This window comes from Pholcus phalangioides, unplaced genomic scaffold (assembly GCF_987345545.1).
Source record: "Pholcus phalangioides strain wild (caught in Gottingen) unplaced genomic scaffold, Ppha-v1.0 ptg000017l_1, whole genome shotgun sequence".
In the NCBI taxonomy this organism is placed as follows: domain Eukaryota; kingdom Metazoa; phylum Arthropoda; class Arachnida; order Araneae; family Pholcidae; genus Pholcus; species Pholcus phalangioides.
Window position 1 is genome coordinate 5590512 of NW_028301610.1, and position 25697 is coordinate 5616208.

At 35.4% G+C, this 25697-nt stretch overlaps 1 protein-coding gene across 2 annotated transcripts; it reads right to left on the minus strand.

Annotated features, from left to right (window-relative positions):
• Positions 1 to 627: 627 nt before the first annotated feature.
• LOC149072150 (uncharacterized) lies at positions 628 to 17985 on the minus strand. Of its 2 annotated transcripts, none has more exons than XM_089247171.1 (2): positions 13167 to 17985; positions 628 to 6853 (listed from the first exon to the last, which is right to left on the minus strand). In XM_089247171.1, exon 1 carries the CDS (start codon positions 17908 to 17910, stop codon positions 13192 to 13194), a length of 4719 nt encoding a protein of 1572 aa, XP_089103297.1. In that variant the 5' UTR covers positions 17911 to 17985; the 3' UTR covers positions 628 to 6853; positions 13167 to 13191. The 2 variants fall into 2 exon arrangements, with proteins under 2 accessions (XP_089103297.1, XP_089103298.1); XM_089247172.1 differs by lacking the exon at positions 628 to 6853 and adding an exon at positions 6872 to 7345.
• Positions 17986 to 25697: the final 7712 nt, after the last annotated feature.

The following is a 25697-nucleotide window of genomic DNA, read 5'->3' on the forward strand; positions in this document are numbered from 1 at the left end:
ATATTTTTCCTAATGAGCTTAAGGTGACCACTGATAGATGGTGCCTTCATTTCCAACCTAACTTATTAACATTGCAGTAAAGTGCAACATAGTGATATGGCCAGAGTTGGTGTTTGGTGATGTAGTAGGGAATATCCAGAATAAAATTAAAATCGGCTTGAGTGGGGAGAGAAAATTATCTGAATACCATATACTGATTTAAAATACAAAATGTTCAGGTTTGCTTTTGATTGATTCAACATTTGGAAGTCAGATTATTTTTTTAAATATCAAAACTGAATTTTAGATCATTCCAGATTTCATTAAAAAGCAAATTTTGTTAACTCTTCAACGTAGTATGCTCTCTTTTCAATGAAATGTTATAAAAAAACCTCTGCAGAAATTTATTAAACATTGAATCTAGTTTTAAAAAAATTTATCATGATCAGATTAAAACCTTTTGTTTCATTCCATAGCTGTCAATAAGTACAACTTCTAATTTAAAGACAAGCAGAAGAAAAGGAGCTTTGAACAAAAATATTCCATTAAATCTTTCAAATTCAGTAACTGAAATCATAATATGACATGAAAACTTTATTTTCATTCAAAAAATTCTTTATTGAACATTAAAAAATATAGAGATAAAAATTAATGAAACAATACATATTAATCTTCTTTGGAAAAACACAAAATTTATGAGCACCGGGAACATCAATTAATATAAAATTTTCCTAATCACATGTTCTGGAATGAAATCTTGAATGTTTTCTAATACGAATTCTTCCACGAAAGTTAACACATTTTGTGCATTATATTTCGTGATAAATATTTAATTTAATCTATTGAATCTTTCCATTGAATTCCCATATCACTGCGCATCATTTTCTTTTCTCCCACGGTGATAAGGGACATTCGCCATTCATAGATTATCCCACTTACAGATGCAAATTGATTGAACTTTCTTGCTTATAATTAACTTGAAACAATCAGTGAGAAAAAATTGTTTAAGCAGAAGAATAATGAAAATATTTTTATATCCAAATTGACACGGCAAGATAGCTGTTCCTCTAAAGCAAATAATTAATACTGCCCAAAAATAACCTTTTAACAAGGGATAAACTGTTGAAACTAACTTTGAGCAGCAATAATTTAGTTAATGATTAGCTGCAGAAAAACTTGAAATCAAAGAGGGAAGAAAGGTCTGGAAATGATACAAAAAAAGAGAAACTTATCGGAAAGGAAAGCTAAAACAAATAATAGAGTTCTGTGTAAATACTATATAAAAATTCTGTTAAATTCCACAAAAAATTATTTCACACTTATAAATATGTTGAGTTGTGCAATCAATCCAATTGAATTTCTTTTTCTTTATGCGTACATGTATAACTCAATATTTAAGCTCTTATAATACATACACAACATAACTTGTATCAGAAATGCATCAGACATTTATATCAAAATATTTGCATATTGGGTCAGCGTAAACAAAATTTTTATCACAAAATATAGCTTCAGAGGATCCCTGCATCAATAAAACAGAAGCATATATGAGTTTAGATAAATCTGTTGAACCAGCTTAAGAAGCAATAGTACCAAACTTGGAGTTCAAAGTTATCTTTATGAATTTAAATTGGGCTCTTCTCCGCAGTTGCCACTGGAAACAAAACAGTAAAAGAGAATTTCTAACAATAATTTGAAAAGCTTTGAAGCAGAAATACCAATCTGTGTAAAATAAAATTTATTCACAGAGCTCTTGCAATTTCTGATCTGCTAAAAGTGATTGAAGCTCTAAAACAGTATTTCCCAAAGTGATCAGTCCCCGGTAGGTGGTGAAAGCTACGTATTTAACAGGATCCTATGGGTTCACTTGAGTCGAGGAGCGATGAGAGAAAAATTTCTGATGAAGGGGACGACGGAACAAAAAGTTTGGAAAACTATGCTATAAAATAGGTTGCAAGATATCAGAAGGTGTCTACAACAGTTGATCACAGTTTGACTGCACTGGGTAAGGTCAAAAAGCTGGACACTCCCCCACAAGTTATTTATACAATATTATTGGCCCCAAGTAGGCTTATACAAGAGAATTTGGTTGAATGTGACATAGATATTGTACAAAAAACTAGTGACAGTTGGGAGTCAACAATAGAGCTGAGGGGTTTGTTCCATTCACCAATGAATGGTAGGAGGAAAGAAGCTGTATTTAAAGCAGTCAGTAGAAGCAAAAATAGGTTTTATTTTAAGGGAATGGTTGAGTCTTCTGGAGATGTAGGATGATATGGCTACAATACCAAAAGTATCAAAGTTGAGATGACCATGGAAAATCTTATAAAACAGGTTTAGTCGAGAACTAAGACAGAAGGAGGAGATTAAGTTCAGAAACAAAAAGTGACCAGCAGTTGTGGATGAAATGGGTGGATTTATTTTGGACTGATTTGAGTTAGTCTATATTACTGGAGGTGTAGGAAAGTATGGGAGAGATATAAGTTTGTGGTAGCAGAGTAGTCCAATATCCTGAGTGGAATGTTTAAGGTTGCAGCGGAGAAAGAAAAGTTTGTCAAGACATTTCTGGAAGACGTAATCAACATGTTTATTCCAATGTAGAGGTCAGCTGAGATTATGGCGCCGAGGTATTTAATTTGAGAAACTTGGGATATGGTTAAATTATTGATGGAGTAAGAGTATTCAAAAGGAAGTAATTTACAGGTAACTCTCATGAGAACAGTTTTTGAAATATTGATAGGCATCTGCCATAATGAACACCAGTCAGAGATGGAAGCCAGATTATGTTGAAATTCTTGATCGGACTGTTGGTAAATGATGCAGTAAATTACGCCGTCATCTGCGAAGAAACTAGTAGTGCAGTTGAGGGATTCTGAGAGGTCATTAATGTAAATTAAGAATAATTATGGGGAGAGGACAGATTCCCTGAGGGGTACCAGACTTTATGGAGACTGTTGGGAAGTTATGATCTTTTAAATGGACAAACTGTTTGATATTTTAGGAAAACCTCCGCCCATTTAAGCAACTGTACATTGAGGCCAAGATTATAGAGTTTAAGGAAAAGTTTATCATGGGGAACTCCATCGTAAGCTTTAGAGAAATCTATGAAAATAATATCAATTTGTAGGTTCATATCTATGGTTCCCAAGAGGTCATGGATGAAGAGGGCCAGTTGAGAGGGATTGTCTGAAGCTGTGCTGATTGGGGAAAAAAGTTGGGGTGTGAGTATGGATTTCTTTTGCTACAATATGTTCGAAACAGGAGGTGGTGATCGCTATCGGCCTATACTTAAGGGAATCAGAAATTGAGATGGGATGAATATTCAGCCTTTTTGCTAAATAATGCTTAGGTATTCTGCCGAAAATTTACGTAAATCTCTAAGTACATCAAACTAATTTTTAAAAATTATATTTATTGGAATTTTTTCAAAAATTAAAAATTCACTGATTATATTTTATAGTATGGTGTGTATATCCCTTTCTCTGAAAGAGGCTATGTCAGGGTGAATTTCTAGGATAAGGAAAACATGAAACTGAAAGCAAAAACCTACTGCAATAAAGTAGAAGTGAGTAGCATGAATATACAGGGTGCATAGGTAACAGGCTGTATGACACTTTACTGGCAAACCATTGATCCTAGAGAAATACTTCCAATTAGAAAAAGTACCCAAATAACCTGTAGTACTCAGATGTAATTTATGTTTCAAGGGGTTGTATAGTTATTTTAAAATAAAAAAAATTGACTTTTTATAGTGTCCCCGTGTACACAAAAACCCAGTTAGAAAGTTGTTGCCGTGACTCTCCTGTTGTTAATGCACTTAGAAGAGTGGAATTTTTTTTTTTTTTTTGCTGGCAGATTAGGAACACCAACTGAAATGGGAACATATAGACAAGAAACATATCGAGCTACTGAAAGAAGTAAATTGCAAAGAACATCCAAAGAGGAAAAATTAAGAAAATCAAATTTTATGATGCATTACTAATTGAAAGTAAATAACAGCTGACATTTTCTTAATTAGATATAAAGTTGGTAACATGTTTTGAAAAAAAATTAAGTGATTAACATAAATATATCATTAAATTTGTCAGTATCATGGCAATAAAAAATCAATTACCAGTTTAATTAATATAAATTATATAATTTAAAATTCAATATCAATCATCTGAAATTATGAATAATTTTATTTATAATTGTGATAAATGTTAAGAAAGCTTATATATTCGGTATAATCACTATTCATCTCATCCCCTAATTGGAAAGTGGGCCTGATTTGTGGATTGGAATAATTTTATTGATTTTAGTTGTTGAGTTAGCAGTGTTTAAGGAAACACTGAACAAAATTAAAAGATAGTCGGAGACTTAATCAGCAAAAAATTTACGAATGGAATTTGGGATGTTGTCAGGGCCTACAGAATAAGAGAGGTTTTCATTTTTTCAATAATTTTATAATACCCTCTTTGGAGAAAAATATTGGGAGTGACTTGTGACGAATCAATAAATGAGTATTGAGGAGGGGAGTCTATTGAGAAAACCAAGCAGAACGCCAAACTGAATTCGGCAACCATCTTTGAAAATATATCTTTTTATTTGAACTTTTGAGGGAAGTGGGCCAACATATTTAGGTCTAAGGTAGCTTCAAAACTTTGTAGAATTTGTTTTTAAATAATGGGGTAGTGAATGAGAAAGGTATTTGGTCTTTTGGGCAGAAATTATAGATTTAAGTGAGTAGGATTTGTTTTTATATTTGAAAGCGATACAGCAGATTTTTCTCTTTAGATTAATAATAATTATCTCTGGTGATCCACAGATTAAGAGAATACTTGGAAGATACTTTTTTAATTGGAACTGTAGCTAAATATCTGTCTATAATACATTTAAAAGTGGTCCAAAAAGTGTGAATATTGTTAGAAGAGGATATGGATAGAAAATCATTGTAATGGGAGGGAAGAATATTTTGGCATTAGTGGGTAATTTGCTTTGCTAAAATTATGTGTAGGGCCGAGTTTGTAGGAAGAGATGTGGAATGGAGGAGGAAGTCAATGAATGGGATTTTATGGTTTGAGCAACTCTCGAAAATGGATGTGTTAAAGATTGGGATCCGATTGGAGGTAGCAATATGGTCTAAGGTAGAACTGGAATGAATGGTGGTTCAAAATAGCTAATTATAAGAACATGCATTTAGAAATTTGAACATTGCTACTTTTCCAGAATAAGCAAAAATGTCCATTTATCATCACCTGAGACAGAAAAATTGGTCCTGTATGAAAAACAAACAATTCTGTATAATACAGGACTGTTATAATTAAACTAACCGTATTGCCTTACTCAGCCCATTTTGGTTGACATATGTTGTTCAAATTTTGTATATACGTAATATGGACCATGGGAGAAAAGGAAAATGCATTAGAAAATAATTGTTTAAATTTCGACCATCAGCTGAAAAAAATGATACACAACAAACGCAAATTGAAAGCATAAAACTTCATTTTACTCTTTTTCAATGTGCATTCCATTTCTGCCAATCATATGTTCACAAGTGCTTTATAACATGCTCAACAATAGCACAAAGGGTTTCTTAAGAAATTGCAGCAACATGGCGCTTTATGTTTGCTTTCAATTCACAATTTGCTTCATCCATAGATACAACTTTTGTGAATCTCTGCAACCACAAGTCCGGAGAACAAGGAGGTAAAGCATTTGGGAAACTTCCCAAAATAACTTGAACATTTCCAAAGTGATCATGAAACAGTTTCTTCACTTGTTGGCCATCTTTTACGACTTTGAGAGCACTCCTTAAAGCTCTAAGTCTGAAATAAACAAGCAGACTCTGCCTGAATTAAAAACCAACATAAAATGCCATATTGCTGTAATTCCTCAAGAAACCTTTCGCGATACTGTTAAACATGCTATAATGCACTTGTGAACATGTGACTAGCACAAATGGAATGCACATTGAACACATGCTGTGATTAAATAAAGTTTTATGCTTTCAATTATTTTTTTCTTTAGTTGCAACTGGCAGTCAAAGTTTGAATAATTTTTTATTAAAGTTTTGTTTTCCCAATGGTCCATATAATGTATATACCAAGTTTCAGTGAAATCTGTCAACCAGAACGGTATGTACATAGGCCTGAGCAGGATTTGTTCAGTTATATAACAACCTTGTATATATCAAGCATAATCAAAGTCTGAGAAATGGCGAACTATATGCCCATTCACGGGAAATCATTTTAAATAGGTAAGATTTACTTTTCAGAGTTATTAACGTATAATGGTCATTTGCAGGATATTTCATTTATACTGACCCTGTACTTGGTTAAAATGTGGTGAAATCTTGCTAACAAGTTGTCAGGGTTAAAATATGCAGTCAGACCTTGATATAATGTCTATCCTTGGAGACCAAATAAAAATGGCTTCATAAGTAAGGTGACAAAGTCTCATTAAAAAGCCCAATTTGCTAATTATGCTGCAGAGATGTTTTTATGATGTTAAAAGTGGCAGATGCTATACCGAGGTCTGACTGTATGTACATATCCTTGGTATGACATAACTCAAAAACAAGAGAGCTAAAAACTTTTCCCTGTAAGAAATAAAAAAATTTTTCTTCATTTACAGTATCTTTAAAGATTTTTTTCTCTATTTACAATATCTTTAAAGACTGTCCATTTATGCATTGCCCCAGTCTCGTGGATATGATGAAATAATAAATCTGACAAGATGGAAAACAAATACATGAGTAAAGATAAGCTAAGATTATACAGACTATTTTACACACATTTGGCAAAATTTACATTTTACTCTTGCCTGCCTTGGTACCTTGCTGAGGATGTTTCTTCAAGTAATTGAGATAATAAATGGAATTTTTTTTTCAGATCTAAATATGAGAAAAAAACCAAATGTAAGGATTTTCACAATAATTCAACCAATCAGAATAAAAAGTTCTTTGCTAATTCAAAAGCATTAGGAAAAGAAAATGTAAGTTACACATCCACAATCAGCCTAAAAACTAGGCTAGTATGAAAACCATTTCCAATTCATTTACAAGAAAAAGGAAAATAATATAAGTTGAAGCCAGTGTTTCTCAACCGCCAGGTCGTGAGTGATTCACTTTTCCCCATTTACTTCCCATTAGTCGTATGATCGGGCCTTCCACTCACAAAAAAAAAAAAAACAATCAACCCAGCTGCAGGCATCCCAAGGTTGAGAACCACTGAGTAAGGCTATACTTTATGAGAAAAATACTTTAGGCATTGAAAAACCACACCATATTTACTCACATATTGGATGAGATTTTTATTGAAATTTCATTACTTCAAAAACCTAGGTCATCCTATATGAGCGAGTGAATGTATAAACAAAAATGTCACTAAAAGACAAAAGAAAAAAAAACTATGAAAATTGGGAAATAATTTAAAAAATAACTCCAGAACTGATAATATTTTGACTGATGGTGATTAAATAATGGTGAGATTCAGGATTCATTGAAAATTAAATATTGATGAAAAAATTAGAATCAGAGTAAAATCAAAAACTAATAAGTGAAATAATTTCAGAAAGTTTTCAATACTTTTAGGGGCCACCATTCGATTTAGGGCATTGGGCCAGACAGATTCCAACAGTGGTGTCAGTTCTGGGGGTACTGAAGCACCCACAGTATTTTGCAACACACACTATTGTAAGCAGCCCCCAGACTTTATTCAAAAATCCCCTGCGTGTGTGTATCCAATACGTCACATCACCCTGCATTTACATCATCTTGCCCTAAAAATCTCATATTATCTGTGAATAGATGAAATAAGGAATTAATAAATCTAGTTTACTTTATTTTGTCTCTAAAATCATACCTCTTATATGAGAATGAATATGGTATACCAAGTACATAGCAACAAAACATATTTTTTTCTCAGAAATTTATTTCCATCTAATTGTTGAAAATCTTATATAATTTTTAACCTTAAAACTATAATTTTGTTCCTGAGCCCTCAATATCAAAAACACTTTAACATGTTAAGATTCAACCTAATTGTTGAATCTTATACTATAATTTTGTTCATGAGCCCTCACTGTCAAAAACAAGTTAATAACCCAATGTGAATTTTTTTTTTTTTTGGTTCAAAACAAAAAAAAAAAACAAGGTAATATATTGTAATTGTTTTCCCACAAAAAAAAAGTTATCATTACAGCATTCAAATATGAAAGCTTATCACAGTTGAACCTTGAAGGCCGTTTACACGCAGTAAGTGATTAAGTTGCCAAGTACGTTACAACGTATGCAGACGATAAGGGCTGTTTACACGACTTTAGTTGGCAAGTGATTTAGTGGATAAGTGAACGGTTCTATTTTTTCCGATTAAGTAGACCTATGCGCATGCGCCAGTGGGCGTGACCTGCCGCTGTGGAGGGGTTTATTTTGATCTAAAGCGTGAACCTGTTCATGCTCCGTCTTCTCCTACCGTTTCGCTAGAATTCCGCGGAAATATAGGATGGGGAAGTGGCCAGAGGACACAGCCTTCAAGTTTGTTGAAGAATATCTTCACCATAAATGTTTGTTGAACTATAGAAATTAAAACTACTTTAACAAACGAGCTAAAAATTAATCGATGTTGGAAATAGTAGAAGCTGTGGAATATTTGGTCGACGTGCTGCCAGGAGTTGAAGGAAAAAAAATTGAAGATTCAAAAATATATCGGGTGTGGAAGATTTATTATATATTAAAAACTGGATGGGGAATATTTCTCTCATCCAGAAGGAATTTGCTGCCATCTATTGTAAAAATACATAATCAAATATATAACAAAGATAGCATCTGCATTAAATTTAAAAAAAAAATAAAATTTCAAATAATTTTTGTTCTTTAATTTTAACCCTTAGAATTTCCTACAAACGCCAAGAATCTTCTCCCATAATCTTTTCTCTCGGCTTACATAATAAATAATTTATCTCCTCTTTAAATTTGATTAAAATATCACATAATCGATATTTACGTCAGTCTATAATATATGTTGTATATTCTTTTTTTCCCCTCTTGTATAAGTGAAAGGGAATAAATGTATTCTTCAAAAAAAATCATATAATGTGGCTCTGATCACAGTATTTGTTAGTTCTACCAGATCATCTTCATCCATTGTTGTGGAAGCTATGAGCTTTGAAAAATAAACCCCTTTGAATGCCAGATATACAAAAAATCATTACTATTATTCTCCCGCGAGTTGCATCTCTCTCCCTCCGTTGATTCTAGTCGAATGTAGCGCGCATGTGCCAACTGCGCTCGCCTTCGTAAAAATTATCCAATGAGCATCTACTTACTACTTATCATGTGGACATCTTTCTGAAAAACTTAATCACTTACCGCTTGTAAACGGGCCTTGAGATGAAGTTCAGGAAAGAACAAAAATATAACTAACTAAAAATATTATGTAAATTATATATAATATCATATACTACAAATAGAGGGCAGGGATCTTCAACCTTTTAGACATTGCAGACCATATTCCACATATCAGAGAAGCCTGTGGGCTACCAAACTATACTCTGGTATCTAGACTGTTACTTTGACCGAGATGCTTTCCAGATTCACAATTAATGCTGTGCATTTCATAGGAGTGGTACTTAAAAGTATACCTCCCTCCCACCAGAAGAAATGTAAGGAGATGAGGCTCCCTTAAATGTATAAAATCTACCTCACGTCCATCCTTGAATTTCATACATGTGGGCTATCTAATGACCCTCCCCCCATATCAATGCCTCTGGTGAATTTTATACTTTGTATAAAATAGCATAAAAAGGAACAAACCCAGCTTTGCGCAAATAGGAGTTGGGAGTCATTCAATCAGTATGTGAGTAAGGATTATTTAATGCACAAATAATAACAATATATATTATTATTTTTACAATTTCAATAAGAGATTTGGCATTGCTTTTCCTTGACTAGCGAGTTGATGTTGGACATCACTGTGTGGCGAGTATTTTCGAGATGTTCGCCCATAATCTGAATTCTTGTGCTACACTTCGCGTATATCATGCTGGAGAAGAACTGCTCATGTAAGTACGTGCTTCCTAACAAAGTACACAACTTCAAAGCATGCTGCCAAATATTAGGGAATGCATCCTCAGTAGTCTCCGTAAATTGTGTGGATCAAGGACATATACTGAATGGGTTTTTTTTTTCAAGGAAGAATTATTTTGAAGTTTGAGAAGCCCATTTGTACTAAGGCTGGCATTTTGGCTGCATTGACACTGAAAGGCATATACAAAATAAATTTAAAAAGACTTGTTCATGAAAGTCTCAGAATCTTTCTTTGAATTCCCTTTCAACTGGGCTAATTTGGCGACGTGTTCGTCAAGAGACAAACAACTGGACTTGGCGAGAAGCTGAAAATGAGTCAGGTTCTTTATTTTGAGTTCTGCCTCCCAAAGTTTTAGCTTAACCACAAAAGCTTTGACATGATCAAACAATGTCAACATGGCCCCCACATACTGGAGCAGGGGCCCCTAGGCTGGGGTCTTTTACGGGGCTTTCTGTATAGTGAATCTATAGCATGAAAAAAACAAAAATGAAGGTAATTGTCCGATATGGAATTAGTTGTGTATGCTGTCCACCAAATTGTTGACGAGAGGTTGAAGGATTTTGTCCCTTTCATCCTTCAAGGTGATTTTGGGTTCCCGTACGGTTTGAGGAGGGTTATGTCTTTGAGTAATACGCCTGCCGGGTGTTGAGAGCTGTGGGAGGATCAGCATATCTCAAGAAGATAAATATGTCAGCCTAGTCAAAAAAATAAACAAATTCCTCACCTGGCAGATAGCCACAGACCTTGATAATGGTACTGCCACTCGCAAATTTGTGAGAACCATTTCTCAGCTATTAAATAATGTTGGCTTATATGCAAGGAAATCTTTAAAATGCATTCCGCTACACTTCAAACTGACGAACTCATATTACCTGTCCTTATTTTCAGCAGAACTAACACTTTTTTGTTAACAGTTTACAATTGCTGTGTTTAAAGAACTTGGATGCCTTCAGGATGTCTACTAAAAATGTGCCAAGTTTCATTTCTTTGAAGGATGTCTATTGTTAGGTATGATGAAAAATAACACTGTTCCTTAGCATTTGTACACTTTATGGAAAAGTAGATCAATTTTGCCAAAGAATATTAAGAAGTCACCAACAAATAAGGCAAATGAACGAAAAATACAAAAATTCCTAATGCACAATGAGTGTCGTCTTCAGAGGAAAAAATATTTTGCCACTAATCCCGCTGATTGAAGATCCCACTTGGGGTGGATACCAAATCTAAATTCTTGTTTGCTCAGCGGAAAAAAGTACATCTGTTCACTTCAAACGTTGTGGTCAGAAACAGTCGCAGTCATTCTGACCATGACGTTTGAAGTGAACATATATACTTTTCTCCGTAGCAACAGAGAGTTAAGATTCGGTATTCAGCCCATGTGGGATTCTTGGTTAGTGGTTAAATATTTTTAATAATAATATATTAGTGGTTAAATATTTTTTCCCCTGAAAATGACATCTATTGTGTGTCAAAATACATTAGGAATATTTGTATTTTTCGTATATTTGTCTTAATCATTGATGACTTCATGCAAATGTTTTGCCACCAATATGCTCAAGAGCCTCTTCGAATATGAAAATGCAAATTACAACCATACTGTTAATTTGTACTTTTCAACTCGAGCATTTCACAAACTGCTCTTGTAAATTTCTGGGGGTGTTCTAATTTTTTTAAACAAATATGTACATCACGAAAGAAACATGTTGAGCATGACCAAGATACAAGATGAATATTTACAGACATGATTATTGTAATATAATTAATAAGTTATGAAAATTATCTCAACTCTTACAGCGGCAACCCAGAGCAGTGGCGGCTCATGGTTGGATATTCCGGGGGGATGCAGATTTCAAAATATTTACTGCCATCTATCGGTGAAAATATGTAATCAAGTATTTAAAATTATATAGTACTGATTATATAGTATTGTACTGAATTCAAAAATTTAATTTTTGTTTATAGAATTTTTTTTCAAATTATCTGTATATCTATGCAGTACAAAAATAATAATACTCTATCAACGTAACATTAACGTAAATAATTTGTGCAGTGAGCCTAATCGATCAGTTGACATTGGAATGGTTTTTTGCAAATTGTGAGAATTCATACTCTTCTTTCAATATTATAATTTAAAAGGTATATTATAGTTTAATAATAAAGTTATAAATATATATTATTTTTTTATACTCAAATATATTCTAATTTAAAAGATACAACAGATTTAAAAGATAGTTGGCGGCACCAGTATCCACAGCGGTTTTTTTAGAGCAGCCAAACCGAGCATAATAACCTGTGCTAACAATCCCCTTTCTCCCTTCTCTCGTGTTTCTCAGTGCTAAAGAAGTCTCGTATCGGCGCAGGACGGGAATTGCCTAAAGTGGAAAGAACACTGAGCTATAAGGAAAGTTTCTCTATAGGGAAAGAATAATACAGAGTTCTCTCCATGGAAGGCTCTGGCAAAACTTGACCATATGGCCCGTACTTTATGAAACACTTTTCTTTAATCAAATATTTCTTTTCTAATTTATCAAATTCATTTGAAAATGAAATTCAATGGTATATTAAGTTGGTATCAAATACATTTGAAAAATTAAATTAATGACACGAAATTTTCAGGGAACGGGTGTGCCTCTTTCACAAGCCGCCCCTCACACAGATATATCTTGAGTTCTTAGAACGCTCTCATTTCGCCATTGACTTTTTTCTTCCATTGAGAAAGTTTTCTTCTTTATCATCTTTATTAGCATTTATCAGCTCTCAATGGAAAAAAATTCTTCTTGAAAATAGGTGGCAATTTCTAGAAGGGGGTTTAGTAATTTCTACTATAGCAGTTATATTACAGATCGGGAAAATTTTGAAAACCACTTAAAGGGTTAATCAACAATCTCAGTACATATTAAAAGTTAAAGTATGCTTCATCATTGGCGTGAAGTTATTAGAAATATTGGGGTAGGGGGACTCAAACCTAAATATTTTTATTGGTAGGCCATTTTTCTTGGGATAGCAGCAATATTAGGGAGGCACTCAGGCCGATAAGCCAGATACAAGTTTATGCTTATGAGCTTAGAAAAAATAGGACATTTTAATTTAAAAAACTGTTGGGATGATGCCTGATCTTACCTTGTTCTCATTACCCTGTAGACATTCAACGACGTTGTTTACCCCGCTTGAAGTATCTAACAAAGTATTTTGTGTATGGAGCATAAGGAGGTTTTGTATAATCATTAACCGTTATACAATCCACTCGATATTTATCAGGCTCACTTCGAATCATCCACAGATGACAAGACTTTAACATGTTTGGTGTGACATACCTGTCCAACCATACTTTGTGAAAAATGCCAAACTTTTCACTAGCCAGTTTACAAACTTTAGCAAGAGCTTTTCTAGCTCTAAACAGTGCTCCTTTTCTATATATGAGATCCCCCGTTCCAACCGCAAAACGTTGCTTGTAAGTAAAAGGATATAACACTGCTACAGTATTTTCCTCAATAATCATATTCTCGCATGCCATTTCATAACATATAGTCTCCCAGTAATTAGTAGTCGACATCTCTGCCAAACCAGGTTTCTTACGAGTGATATCAAGGTGAGAGTCATGTCCATTTTCTACAGTATTTGATGAAGGTCCATCTTTAGATAACTTATCAATTCCAGAGGAACAGGCCGGTGCAGCAGTTTCACTATTTGGAAAAGGTTGCTCCACACTATCAGTACTGAGTATGCTATCTTGTTTAGACGAGCTAATTTCAACAGAAGCTGCAACCTCTTGTTCTGCTGGAGCAATGCAGACAGACCCAGCCTTAATTGCAGACAGTTCTTGAAAATTGTCAGTGATATAGCGAGGCGAATCTTTACTTCCTACAACAGAATTATTAAAATCAGTAGCAAGACCATGTATATCTCTAGAAGCAACTATTCTTGGTTCATTACAAGTCCTAATTTCATCAGAGACTTGAAGCGTCTCACCGTGATTAGAAAATTCAGAATTTTTAAGTGAATTAATTACTGAAAAATGATCGTGGCTTCTAGACTCAAGTTTCTTGGATGATTTTAAACAAAAGCTTTCGGAATAATGCTCACATAAAGCCATTCCAGTTTGTTTTAAGTGAAAAAGTAAATCATCTGCTGATATTTCAATTGAGTCTTCATCTTCATCATTATTATTAGCATCATCAATGGTTTCAGCTATTTCACTTTCATTCTCTTGCTTAGACACAGTGCTAGTCTCAATAACCATTTTATTGTTGTTTACATTTGGTTGATCATCTGAAGTTTGGTGAGATGAATTTTTTTTAGGTGATTCTGTCTGATTCTTAGATGACTTGACAGCATTTCCAGCAGCATTACCTTTCTTCTTGCGTCCTCTTTTAGTCGATACTTTTTTTGTTTTCCTTGTCACTGGTATCGGAGATATGATGTTTTTAGGTTTTTTGGGGTCTCGTGTACTTTTCTCAGTTTGGGTTGGTAAACATCTCTTTCTTTCCACAGCTTTATTGTTTCCAGAATTATCTTTATCGCTGTTGCTTGCAGCATCGAGTCTATCGAGAAATCTCACTTTCTTTACCGGTTTTTCAGGCAAGTTTTTCATTGTAGGTAAGGACTTTTTCTTAGCAGTCTTTTTAGGAATAGATGATATTTCTTCAATAGTATTTTTCTCTGGAGAAGTCTCTTTGACAACCTTGGGTTTTCCTTTCAATGGAACCCCTTTAACTCTTTTGCCCTTTCCTTTACTAGAACATTTATTAGCTTCTGGTTCTCTTTTACTTCTTTCATTCTCTATGTCGTCTTTGGTTTTCATTTTCTCTTCTCCCAGCAATTCATTTTTTCTTTTTTCATATCGATTCCACCAGAATTTTTTTCCCTTCTTCAGGTTTCTGTTAAGAAAGGGAAGGCGTATTTCAACTTCAGTATCATGCACATCCACATTTATATAATTATCAACATAATCAGAAAATCTTTCTACTACAGTTGGATCGTCATACATTTCTTTAACAGGATCAAGTAGTTCAATGGTGAGCAATGTCTCTGCATTGTGCCAAACCACTTTATAACAGTTGTCATCACCAATTATTCGCATCACTCGTTTCTTGTACGATTCTTCTAGTTCTCTCAGTTTCCAAGGACATGATATTCCCTGTACAGAAACATTATAAACATGTTCAATACATTGTATGGCACACTGTTTAGAAATATCCTCTATACTCAACTGATGCATTTGTTTTATAATATTTTGAATAACTTTATCAAAGGTGTAACTGAGATATGCATGAGTACCCAACAATGTTCTAGCTGTTTCTTCAAATGAGGATGAATCCATTTTGCCTGCAAGTAATAAACTAATCTTTCCCAAAAAGAAAGGGTAAAGTGGTTGTTCACCAGGATCGGTAGAGGTGGAAGGTGAATCCAGGTTTATTATTGATCTTCTATCTTCTCCTTCTTTTTCCATCTTCTCACTATGTCTTAATAATAAAGCCAGTCTGTTAACAAGTATGAAAAACAAACGAAAGAAAATATACCATGCATTGTTCACAAAAAACAGAGAATATGGCAAATGTGTTCGAGCTGACTTTTTAAAAGCAAACTTTCTATTTCCTTGGCAAGTGTTGGTATTTTGCTCTTCAAATTTTCCATTTTCACTGTCTTTGATTATTTCCACATCATCGTCACATTGTCCATCAGTAGATTGAGAAGAAATATTGCCATCTTTCTTTATGTCAGATTCCTTTATAGAACTAACATCATAATCAATCCCAAAAACATCAAATATAAAATTTGTAAGCAAATCTCTGATTCCTTGTCTGTCATCTTTATAAATACCTGGTTGACGTTTAATATGGTGGATAAGAAAATTAATTGCATCTTTGAAAACCATTTGATTTCTCAGGCGTAAAACCATATGAGGGCCTGGAATTCCACCAACACTTCCTTCTTGTATTTTCTGTTTCTTCTCTTCGTATAAGGTTTCTATTTCATTGAGAAGTGTTTTAGCTCTAAGATTTTTACTGTCTGCTTGTTTAAAACTAATGCCTTTATTATCAAGAGCTCTAGGATAAGTGTCTGCCACCTGAGTTTTCCAAACAACATTGAACTGCTTTTTTACATCTTTCCAACCTTCCTCACGAACACGCAATCTGTTCAAAACGATAGGGACCGCAACCACTGGATTTCTTTTGAGTCCTTCGATAAGCTCTTTAGTTTTTTCCCCATAAATACGCTGAAGAAACCTTCGTACGAGTACAGCTGAACTACCGCCTAATGCATCATTCAATGAATATTTGCTTTTCTCCTCTTCAGTCATTTTTTCCATCTTTTTTTGGATTTCTTCTAGTAACTGTATGCCATAAGCATTTGTTTGAATCGCCATGTCCAGCTCAAATTGTTCATCCTCAATACGATACATTGATTCTTCATACTGGGTTTTTACAGATGGGAGGCAAGTAGATTCTTCTGACCAAGTGGGAAAAGACACCCATACATCATTTAAAACTTCCTTACACATAGGTGTACGACCAGAACATTTTTCGGGATGCATTTTAGGAATTGCTCTGTAACTAGCAACTTCTTTCCTTCCACAACAATAGTCAATCTCCATGGCAGTGTCTGGATCAATTTTCTTCAAATTTACATGTTTATGTGGAAGAGATTCAATATATTCTCCAGATTCTGGAATCCCTAAAATGTCTCTGAACTCCTTCAACAATGTAGGAAATTTCCCAAGAAATGGGGTTATACTCTTCACTAGCTCAGTACGAGTTATAACATCCTCATTAAACAAATTCAAACATTTCATAAAATTGTCATAAACTTCTTGATATCCTAATGCATCCTTAACTTTATCGAAAAACCTCAGCTGTTTGAATGAACCATATTTAGAAATTGATGCAATAGAATGATCTCTGAAATGTTTAAATTTCAGATCATCTTTTTTTTCTGCGTTATAACATCCTGTAGTGGTAACTGGAATGCCTTCAATGTTTTGTTCCATCTCAGCATGAAGAACGTTCTCTTCAGTTTCGTTTATGGTTTTACCAGTTTCTACTCTAGATGTTTCACTTTGATTTGTAGCAATAGTAAAAGTTTGTAATTCAGCCGAACCCAAAGAGGTTGAAAGGCCTTTACTGGAACTAGAAGCTAAAGAAGATGACCCAAGGTTGGATCTTGAAGTTTCTTGAGATGGTCCAGGGTTGGATCTTGAAGTTTCTTGAGATGGCCCAGGATTGGATCTTGAAGTTTCTTGAGATGGCCCAGGATTGGATCTTGAAGGTCCTTGAAATGGTTCATTGTTGTGTCTAGAATATTCTTGAGAAGATTTACTGGCATTTCTCCAGCCAGATGGTCCTGGAAAAGACGATCCAGTGTATCTGGATGTACTAGCACACTCCAAAGTAGAATTTCCTTCCATGTTGATGATTTCATTGGCATTTGGAGTCTCTGTACTAGTAGAGTATTGTTTTTCTATGGCATTGTTCAATCTATTCCTTAAATCATCTGAATGAAGAAGGTATATTAGCGAGGGAGGTACAAGCATCTCAAAGCCTTTCTTCAGATCAGGGTATGCATGGAACAATCGATTGATTCTGACTAGCTTGATAGGTATATTTTCGCTTCCCTCTAGCTTCATGATCGCTTGAAATTCATCCCAGTAGCTTGGTAGGTGGCCAATTTTCGCCTTTACCGTACAATAATATGCGATTAGGGCTTTCACTGAAGGTGGTGTGCGTTTCTTATTCTGCAAAGCATATAATTTTGCTTTCACCTGTTCCTCAGCTATTCGAAAATGTTCCCTCTGTTGTTGGTAGAAAAGTTGTGCCAACTTTTCTTGATCTTTACATGCCCAGATTTCATAATCTGACATCTCCATCTTGAAATATTTTAATAAACCATCACATATTAAATAGTTATTATAGAATTTTTTTTTTCTTGTCACAGTTCCAATATTATCGAGGACCACTAGTCAACAAACGCACGTGAACAGCGTTTGTCAAAACAGCTAACGGAACGTTATAGTGAGACTGACCATATTTGCTAGAGAAAAATACGGAAAATTGAGCTTCGAAATAAGGAAAAATACGGAACATTGCCAATTACTGCCAAAAATAAGCAAAGTTGTCAACTCGTGCTAAAATCGCGGAAAAGTCGCTAATCGTGGGAAATGAAGCTCCACTTCAAATTGCAGTGAATTAAAAAAAAAGACAAATGTATATGAGATGAATATTTTTGTTCGTAGTCATAATTATCGTAATGTAATTTCTGAGTTGGGAAGATAATTTCAATGGTTTATTTGAAAAATAAAAAGTCAAGTTGGCTTTTGAAAATACGCGAAAAACCGAGACATTTTTGCAAAAAAGTCGGGACAGCGAAAAAACAGAGAAAAAAACTGGGACTGCCCCGGGAAGCATAATTCGACATGCGTCTGCACAGCACTCTCTCTGGGAGGTGCTGGTCTGCAGCCTGCGGTAGACCCAAAACCAGCAACCAATGAAAAAGCAGCATTTTATGACGTCACCGAAAGTGCAGGTCCCCCTCCCTTCTTCGCTTAACTGTGACTTGTCCTGCTTAGGCGACTTGTATCGTTTCTAGAATATATAAAGGACTTGTATGTCATATTGGCGAGAGCAATTTGTGGCGTCTATGAAAAGGATTTCAAAAATAAATTCTCCTATTAAGGAAACACGTGAGAAATGTCCACAAAATTTCATGTGAAGGTTTTATTTCTTGCGTTGAAGAGAACTGTTCTGCAAAGTTTAGAACATTTTTTTAGTGATTACAGAGAACATTTGAAAGAAGTGCATTCTGTTAGTAAGGATATAAATACGGGGTGATTATAAAAAAACTATCCCGATATATGGGCCCCTAACTATCACACCATTCACAGAAACTGAATGAAATTTTGGCATAAGGTATTTTGATGTATGCGCTCAAGAATGATATGGAAAACAACAGTGTCACTCTAACAGTTACGGTTACAGTGAGAAAATTTCGAAAATATCAAATGGCAACACCAAGTTTTTTGTATTGGAATGTGATCTCCATTGTGAAAAACCCTAAATAGCGTTCGAACGGCAACTGTAGCATGAAAATCACCGGCGGTAGATAGGCTAAAAGTGAGGACAACCAATAAGGACAGAGAAGCAGCATAAAATAAAGCATTTTATTGTGTTTCACAAATTTTCCACATGACTTCCTTCACACACGATGACACTTTGCATGCGGCAGATGGTGGATAGCACTGCAGCAAGTACCATGGCAATAGGAATCTCTTGAATCGCAGTTCTGATGGCATCTTTCAAATCAGATGCAGTTTGCGGACGAAACTGATACACTTTGGATTTCAGATATCCCCACAGCCAGAAATCCATTAGTGTGAGATCAGGAGACCTTGGTGGCCACGGAAACGGGAAATGACGGGAGATAACTCTGTCACCAAACTGTTGACTTAAGACACGTTTGACTGAAGACCCTACATGTGGAGGAGCGCCATCTTGCATCCACACAATTTCAGATAGAGCATTTTGCCGTTGCAATGCGGGAATCGCGTAACGAGTTAACATGTCCAGATAGCGAGCACTCGTTACTGTACATGTTTGCAGATCACCGGCAGTAACCTCTTCAAAAAAGTAATGGCCGAGGATGAACGTACTCGTTATACCACACCACACAGCCACTTTTTCCTCGTGTAATGGACGTGCAAGCACATCATGTGGATTATTGTCTGCCCAGTGCACACAATTTTTCGAATTCACGTTACCAGTTAACGAGAAATGCGCCTCATCTGTCCACAGAATGCGTAAAGGCCAGCTGCTATCTTCATCGTACCGGATAAGGAATTGATTCGCAAAATCCAGCCGTAATTGATAGTCTCCCGCTTCCAACATCTGGACACGCTGGAATCGATACGGAAACATGTTTAGAACAGAGCGCAGAATCTTGCGGACAGTTGAATTCGGCAGATTCAGAACACGTGAAACACCGCGTGCACTTGCGGGACGAACTGTGCTTATCGTCTGATGAACTTCTGCAACAGCTTCCACGGGAACGGAAGGTCGTCCAGACCGAGGTCGATCGCATGTGCAACCAGTTTCTTCAAATTTATGAATCAAGTCCCGTACAGCTTTGACAGTGCACGGGCCTCACCGTAATCCATGGTTTCTGCGGTAAACACGCAATGTCTCTGCGGCATTTTGTCCACTCAGGTAATAAATCTTTACGATTTCCCCACGTTCTTTCCCTGAAAGCGGCATCTTGTTCGGAATGGCAGAAAGCAACATACGTGGCTCGCATTTCGCAGTGCCTTTTCTTTCACCTAGCGTGACGACGTCAGTCATGACTGTGTCTTACGTAGAACCCGAAATTTGCATTTCTTGGTTTCTTCTTCTCGTTTTGTGGAGGACTAATCAGGCTGGGATCTCAGCCGAAGAAACGGTGTGACGAATGAAACGAACATTAATGCTGTGGTGCACGGCAAAGTCCTTTTTACTTTTTCCTTGCCTAGCTCCGGGGATTTTCGTGCTACAGGTGCCATTTCAACGCTATTTAGTGTTTTTCAGTATGGAGATCGCATTCCAATACAAAAAACTTGGTGTTGCCATTTGATATTTTCGAAATTTTCTCACTGTAACCGCAACTGTTTGAGTGACACTGTTGTTTTCCATATCATTCTTGAGCGCATACCACAAAATACCTTATGCCAAAATTTCATTCAGTTTCTGTGAATGGTAGGATAGTTAGGGGCCCATATGTCGGGATAGTTTTTTTATAATCACCCTGTATATCAAGAACAAATGAGTTTTCCTCCCTAATAATAATTCCTGTATACATGCTTTAGTTCATGAGTTCATAGTGTCTTGCTATTGCATATGCAGCTACCAAGCTCATCTGTGAGAGACGTAATTACGTTATTTTTACCGATAGCAAAGCATCACTTTCTGCTTTGAAAAATGTAAATCCCCGTTCCCATTCTGTAACATTATTGACACATTCCTGTCTTTGCACATGCAAAAAACATTGCAAATTCAATCACTTTGGTGTGGACTCCTGGCCATAAGAATATTTTATATAACGAGATTGCCGATAAAGTAGCACGACTTGCGACAAGAAATAATAACTTAAACTTTCCTTCTTTCACTTTTATGGAAGATATTCTTAATCGTTTTGAAAATTGTTTTAAAAACAACGTTGATCAGCATTTTACTTGTCAAAACGAATATATCTACGCAATCGACTTTTTCAACTGTGTTTAATTATACTCACGCGATTTTTTCACAGTCGAAAATATGAAACACTTTTTTATCGTTTACTTACAAACAGAGCACCCACCAAAGATTATTTACATAGAATAAATCAGATTTCATCTCCGATCTGTGACCATTGTTCAGATCCTGAGACCAGCATCAGAATTTTTCCCCCATTCCCAGCTCCAAAGGGCTGATACACAAGAATCCGTAAAGGAAAAAACATGTTTACACACTTTGTACAGTCATTTATTAGCATCTCAAATTTTCCCAATGAAGATGGAAAATTTGTTTTGACCTTCTATAAATTTTCCTCCGTGCGTTGGATCGAAGCGGAGGAGTTTCATCATAATTGATAATGTTTTTTATATGCTGAAATTCAGAGTTATTCATTAGCTCAAATTGGTTTTTATTGAGCTGTTTTATGTAAGAAAAAATTTTAAGATCCTGCGAGACTTCACTGCATTTCATGTTCATTTGTAAACATTGGATTGAACAACGCCGTCAATTTGCTATTAGCCTCTCGATTCCCAATGTCAATCGTTTGTCTTGGATGAATTAATTAAAGGCGAATGCTGAACGATTTGTTCATGCTTTTGAAAAATATCTTTATGCATGTAACAGATTTTGATTTGCGTTGAATTTTGATTTTTTTCTGTTTCTGTATTCACATCAGATGTGAAATGAGATATTTCCTATGTTATGTATACCGCAGTTATTTATTTTTTAGAATGTGAGAAGCATTTGAATGGAAAAGAAAATTCGTAATTCTTGTTTGTGTGTGGGTGTTTTTTTTTTAATATAATCTCTGAAATTTTATATTTTGCTTTCTCTATGTGTATTTTTTGGTTAGAATTTTCAAGTGTGATTTTCCCCCATCCCTATCATGTAAGATTTGTGCAAATTCTACCATCTTTGATGTAAATTTTGCATTCATGTATTCACATTAAGTATATGTACTCACATATTTACATGTATATTACATAGTGTAAATTTTTGTTTTAAAGCGGTCCTAAAGCCCTTGTAGGTATAAAGGACGTAAAATAAAGTGTCATGTCATGAGTTTTCCTTCAAAAAAATTATAAACAGGGATTTTTTATAATTAAAAAAAAAGTCAATCAAACGGAAAAAAATAAATTTTATAAATAATTTCATATTAGCTATTCATATGAAATCTGCGTTAGAACCCTTACTTTTTTAGTTTATTAATCACCTTTGCAATTTAAATATTAGGAAACAATTAAGTTTTATGTTTTTTCTATTTTGTATTTTTTCCAGGAACGTCATTTCAACTTTTTCCTGGGGTGGGGCAAAGAACATGTACTCAATGTATGTGTATATATATATATACCATTTTTATAAGGGACCATATTTTCAAGTAATACGTCACCACTCGTGGGGGGATGGAAGTTTCGCGTTTGCTGACTTTTAATACAAGGTTGGGGGGAAGGAGTTCGAGTGATGATTGTTTGAGAAATAGAGGGGTACGAAAATATGAAATTGGGTTATGGTATTTGGTTGGTATATATTTGGCAGGGGCGTAGCCAGAAATTTCGTTCGGGGGGGGGGACCACTTTCATTTCGGGGGGGGGGGACCAAAGTGACAGAACAATGGATTTGGTCATCTTTTTCCCTTTTTTCGGTCATTTTCTCACATTTCGGGGGGGGGGGGGAACCAGACCCCCAAGTCCCCCCCTGGCTACGCCCTTGATATTTGGCGTACACAAAGGTGGGTTTTGGGGTTCTGACCCCCCCCCCCCCCTTGAGCCAAGATTATAGTGTTATTTTGCAGAAAAAAAAAGTAAACCCCCCTCAAAAGGAAAAAAATCTGAAACTCCCCAGAAAATTCTGCGTATGCCTATGTATATATGAAATCGTATATATTATTTCCGAAAGTAAAGTATTTATGTAAATTAGGCCTTATACTTCTGGTACTTGCAATAATGTAGTGGGAGCCCTATAACATCACTCGGCTTTGGGCCTCATGATGCTCTTAAGTTTTACAGACATGGGTTATAGCAAGATTGGGGTTGGATGGAGCAATGAAGGTTACATGTCGTGGGTGACAATCTACGAGTCCACAAATTTTAGGGGGCGGGATTGTTTCCAAGTTTTTCTTTGGGGAGCCACACTGGTGCATCGATTTTTTTTCAATGGATTAAGTTCCATAAAATCAAAAGTTGTATTTCAAGAAAAAGTCCGAATCTTTGAAGTACTATTGCGAGAATCGGCTTCGGGTGTGTTCTGACAATGCGATAGCTAGATGGCGATCTCTAGCTTTAGATAACGCTCTGGTTCTGTTCATTCTCATATAACCACTCGAAGAAGGATCGACGTAACTAAAGATTTGTGTCAGAGTTCCTCAGTCTTTGTAAGCCAATGCGCCGTAGTGTTGGTCGATTTTCAACTTCGAGTCCTGGATGCGAGTCGATCTCACGTTAAAAAGTCGCGCCACTGAGAGCAAGTCCTACAACAGTACAAATATTCATACGCTTCACTCACAATTTAAAATATTGATGGCAGCACTGGAAAATCAGACACAACACTAGATCGACACTGAGACTGTTAGGTACACGCCCACATTTCCGGCACAACTCATTCGGTAGTAACTTGCCCATGACGATAGACCGGAGTTTTGCTGGGTTTGAAAGAAAGTATTTGTAAACGTTAGATCCATGGCTCCCTTGTCTCAGTCAACGGTTTACCCAAGGCTCCCTTAATTCTTGAATTACTACTTGAAATCACTGAACAGTTGTACATCAATATAGACAGCTCGCCTCTGATGAAGGCTGGTGACTCACCCCTAGAAGCTGCGACTCACACTTTGAGAAACACTGACTTGCAGAACACAGGTATTAATATTTTATTCAAAAGCTACGTGAACATTTTTAATGTTTGTGACACACACAGACATACGTAAATATTTTCATTTTAATTTTCTTAAATTTTTAAGTCTGTTCGAAGACCACCTACCTCTTCCATCATCGCGAATAGGTTGAGGAGTGAGTTTTCCTCATTAAACTCGAATATTTACGTTGTATGTGTTTTCACGAACATCGGATCTGTCGAATGTTTTTCTCGTGCCACTTCGCTATAACAGGGCTCGACTGACACTGGTTCATATTGATGATACATTTATTTCATTATCATCTGAGATAGTTGACAGTGAACCAATATCAGGTGGAAAATCTTTTATCAAATATTGCGTGTAATTTGTGTGTAAATTTTTGGATTAAAAAAAACTTGCGTTTTTAACAATAAATATGATAGAAAATTAAGAACGTAACTAGGCTGGGGTAACTGGGGCACTGTCCCAGGGCTCCGAGCCGAATGTGGTCCACAAAAATTTACACTTACCAGGGGTCTGTTCATCCAAAATTTGGGTTCGCTTTCCAGACCCTTCACAAAATTCCGGATCTGAAAAACGAACCCTTCGCGAAATAAAACAATAATGAATCCATAAATTTGAAATTTCATTTCTTTTTGTGATAGATCAACTAGTTTATTTCGCTTCTTACAAAATTACTCATTTCTCACAAAATTAATGACACATTTCACGAAAATAAAGAAAATTTTCACAAAAACAGGACCCTGCAAAATTGTCTGGGCAGACCCCTGCTTACCCCAAATAGAAGTCTGCCCCGGGCCCCGTAAAGGCACAATAAGGGCTCAATGCGTGGAGAGACGGATCAGTGGAGGAAGCGTACTAGGCACCCCGCGCGTCAGCGCGTGCCATCATGACGAAATAAGTTTTACTGAAATACTTATTACTATTAATTCATCTATAAGTGTCATTCACACTAGTAATTATAATTATTGAACAATTATTAATTAATCAAGATGGGTGGGGGAACTATTAAGTTAATGATGTTAAATTAGTTCATTTAAAATGGGCTTTAACTGGTAGGAGTAAATTAATTATGAGCATCTATTACTTAAATAGCGTCCAAAACTCATCATGGTGATTATTTCGTTTGTTAATTCATTATTTGTTTATAATTATTAAATTATTATTCATAAACTATAATCAGCATCAGGAACTAATAAGTTCATGATGATTAATTGATTCATTTAAAACGGACTTTGACTTGATGAAAATCCGAAATGAAAACGTTTAAAAGCGTTTTTTGGATTTTCACCAACTCACTTTGGTAAAACCCGAGTCTGGGATTTTACCGTGACATAAGACGCAATAAGTAATATGATGAAACACGGGCAATTCAGGTTATCAACTTCTTGATGACCTGACATATTCATTATTCGTTAAGTTGCGCTCCCAGCTAGATGTAATGCATCAAAATAATTATTTTCTTCCGCAAATTATCCATCCACATAAGTTTCATGTTTTTTGAACCCGAAGCCCTTACAGAGGTTGCAAATGATAAATTTCCCTATAGCAAATGGTAAAAAAAATTTC

What these genes read in the sequence shown, in the direction of transcription:
- LOC149072150 (XM_089247171.1), bottom strand. Translation starts at nt 17,910, where the DNA reads ATGGAGATGTCAGATTATGAAATCTGGGCATGTAAAGATCAAGAAAAG.